The sequence below is a fragment of the Centruroides sculpturatus genome, unplaced genomic scaffold (assembly GCF_000671375.1).
Source record: "Centruroides sculpturatus isolate CEXI.00-Female unplaced genomic scaffold, Cexi_2.0 scaffold26, whole genome shotgun sequence".
Classification (NCBI taxonomy): Eukaryota; Metazoa; Arthropoda; class Arachnida; order Scorpiones; family Buthidae; genus Centruroides; species Centruroides sculpturatus.
Window position 1 is genome coordinate 1398515 of NW_019384653.1, and position 3270 is coordinate 1401784.

The following is a 3270-nucleotide window of genomic DNA, read 5'->3' on the forward strand; positions in this document are numbered from 1 at the left end:
GGCGTATTGTTTCTAATCCTACCAATACCGGGCCGATTTATATATCTAAGCAATTTTTTCAACTCGCCCCTCATTGACGAGTCTTGCCCCAATGATTTACTCCCGGATACGGGACTGGACGAATAACAAAAAATTATAATACTTAACTTAAATATGGCATTTTCATAGAGCATAATAGAAAATTTGTCAATTATAAAATAGTTTTTTCTTTTTTAAATCTTTTCCCCACGGGTCCTAAGAGAGCTTTTTTAGCGAGTCCATTATGGATTCGACAGGGCCTAAACCGAGCAGTCGAGTGGTGAGGGACGGGGCCCGACATATCGAGATAGACAATCTCCCAAAAAATTCCCGCAGTTTTCGATCAGGGATCTCCCAGAGCGGTGGGCTGGGCGGTCAAATCGAGGGTTTTTAAACTGAAACCAAATTGCGCATTTTAATTATTTTAAAAAATAATCAAATTTCGTTGTAAATATTTTTACATTAAATGAACATTACCCATTAAATAAGCTAATTTTAAAAATTATATCAATTAATAAAACTATATATTGTACTTATAAAATTTCACGAGAATTTACTGTAAAATGCTACCTATCGGTGACCACGGTGATTAACATTCGAATTAATTTGAATTCGAGAAAACTTTTGAATATATCGAAGAGTAAAGAACACAATACGCAGGTAAGATTTGCCATCTTAATAAGAAATTTATATAATTATTTGAACTTTAAAGTAAAAACTATGATTCTATATATGGTCCAAAAGTCAATTAACTATTGTAAAGACTAAATTACTCTTTTATTTTGTAACGAATTATTCTACTGTATTGTTCTAAACTCGGCTTGCCGTTCATATACTAGGAATAGGCAAAAATACACGGTTAACTGATTTTTGGGTCATTCTATATATATATATACTAACAATATTGCAAACGATTTAATTAATATTTGCCATCCGATTTAAAGTATAACCGGCATTCTTAAGCTTAGAAAGTCATTTCGCTAATTATATATTTATTTTTTAATTAATAAAAAATGTTCGTTTTGAACAGTTTAGAATGTTTTTAACGCGATTAAATTATGAAAAAGTTTATAAAAAACAGTCGCTTTGAATTGACGAAATTCGTAGGTTAACGGAATTCGAACAGAAAATTTCGTTCGAACTATTTTAAATATGTTTTATTAATTTTAAAATGTAATAGAATTGAAATTAAATTAAGTTAAAAAATTGTGTCCGAGTATCTTTTAAAGATTTTCGTAAATATTTATCTCGTTAATTCCTAGATAATTTTATACATTTTAGCGTGATTTATGTATGTATAGTGTTATTCGACGTTCGTATAGTAATAAGAATGCTTTAAATTATGTACGGATTTATCGAGATTTCGTTCAATAACAATTTAAGAGCCAACAATTATTAGATATATTCAATTGTTATCTGGATTAATAAATAAATCAAAATTGTATTTACGTAGTTTATTATATGATAATTGTGAATTTTCGCAATTACGATGAATGTATTTTAGTTCGAGTTTATTATCAATTTTTAATGTGACAATTGTTTGTAGGTAAATTTTGAAGGCCAAGATGCCACGAAGAAACGAATACTCTTTGGCAAACGAGATAAATCATCGAGAATCTCGCTATCGTGGTAATAGCGAGATTAATAATCGATACAACGGTTCTTCCCGTGATCCTTTCTATTCTTTCTTAAGAACCGTGTCCCTTTGTTCTTCTCGGCTCGACTGTACCAATCGAATCGATGCCAATCGCTCGATGGAACCTCAAATTGTATCGCCATTGACGTCCTTTCGATCGAACGGCAATCCGACGTCTCGCGCGCACTCTTACGATGGATCGTATCTGCGTGCCTATACTCAGTATTGCAGTCCCGTAATTACCTCCTACGGTACTATTAGTATTCGACTCCAACGAAACATTCGAGTGGATATCACCGTTGACAAAGCGGTTCGCGTGGTAAATCTTCCGGGCAGATGCGTGGCTGCCATCAATTGCCTCGGCGACAGAAGTTGCATCGTTCATCCATCTTGTAAAATCTTACAAGAAGGCGTAACCGTCAATATGGAAATTGGGAATCGTTTAGTGAAGTTTTCGAAGCGTGGAATTACTTTTACTTCTCTCGGACACAGTCTCGTGTATTTAGTAGATGCTTCTGGAACAAAATCCACGGTAGAATACTTTCGGAGTTTTAATTACGATGTCTCTTCCGATGTGTTTTTCACGAAATCCACGTGTGGTAAGAAAGCGTTGAATAATTGCTTCTTGAAAATCGAAAATTTCGTTCATCGATATAAGAATAATGGAAATAAGATATGGATCATTGCCGACGTTTGTATACAACAGAATTTACTGGGAGACGTTTGCGTAACACGTGATTTTAGTAGAAGAGTCATACACACGTCACCTACACTGGGTACCATGTCGGTGTCAACGCCTTGCGTTTACATGGCTGCCGGATGCGATCCCGAGCGATACGTCTTCGTGCAGAGGGGTAAGAAGAAATTGAATTCTCACGTAAGATCTTTTAAAGTGAAAAATGGAACACAGGTAGCCGGATACGATTGCAAAGGAAAATTGATTCTCCATTGATTCCCGTTGATATCTATATAGACTTTAAACTGACCTCAGTATATTGTTATTTATAAATAGATAAGTGACTTGGTTCTATTTCTGTTCTGATATATTTTAAAATAAAAAGTGTTAATATCTACTGATAATAATTTGATTTTTGATAATTTCTTCAGAAACTACGATAACATCTTTCTTGAAATCGAATGTTTTGTAGTTTTAATACGTTGACGTCCATATTTATTTTTAAATAAGAACCTACACTGTAGGATGTAAAAGATATAAAGGATATAAAAGATGAAAGCGCGCAAAATAATTTATATATAAAGTTAAAATTTTCGCATTTTGCAGGTAAATATAAAGCCGAAATTGACGAATGAGAATGCAGCGTTGCCTTCGATAAACGATAGAATTCTCATCCAAGTTCAGTTGTAAAGCGATAGAATAGTACAAAACTATATTTGGGTGCTCCATTAATTACGTGTACAATTTAAGAAAGGGGCAAGTCGCGAAAAGTAGGCCTATATCTCTGTAAAAGAGGGAAAGGGGATCGATGTATTGTCTAAGTGGACTTTAGTGGCATACGAATTTGTTCTTATACCTCTACTTATTAGCGTAAGTAAACTGCCAGTTAGAAAATATTTGCTGATATTTTTAAAGCGATTTCTCTAATGTCAGGGAGGTC

The 3270-nt window shown here is 33.8% G+C and overlaps 1 protein-coding gene across 1 annotated transcript; it reads left to right on the forward strand.

The window, feature by feature from the left end:
• The first annotated feature begins 564 nt into the window (after window positions 1-564).
• Window positions 565-2751, forward strand: LOC111626370. The gene is made up of 2 exons (XM_023369716.1): window positions 565-678; window positions 1565-2751. The coding sequence occupies exon 2, from the start codon at window positions 1584-1586 to the stop codon at window positions 2604-2606; it is 1023 nt and encodes a 340-aa protein (XP_023225484.1). The 5' UTR covers window positions 565-678; window positions 1565-1583; the 3' UTR covers window positions 2607-2751.
• The last annotated feature ends 519 nt before the right edge of the window (window positions 2752-3270 follow it).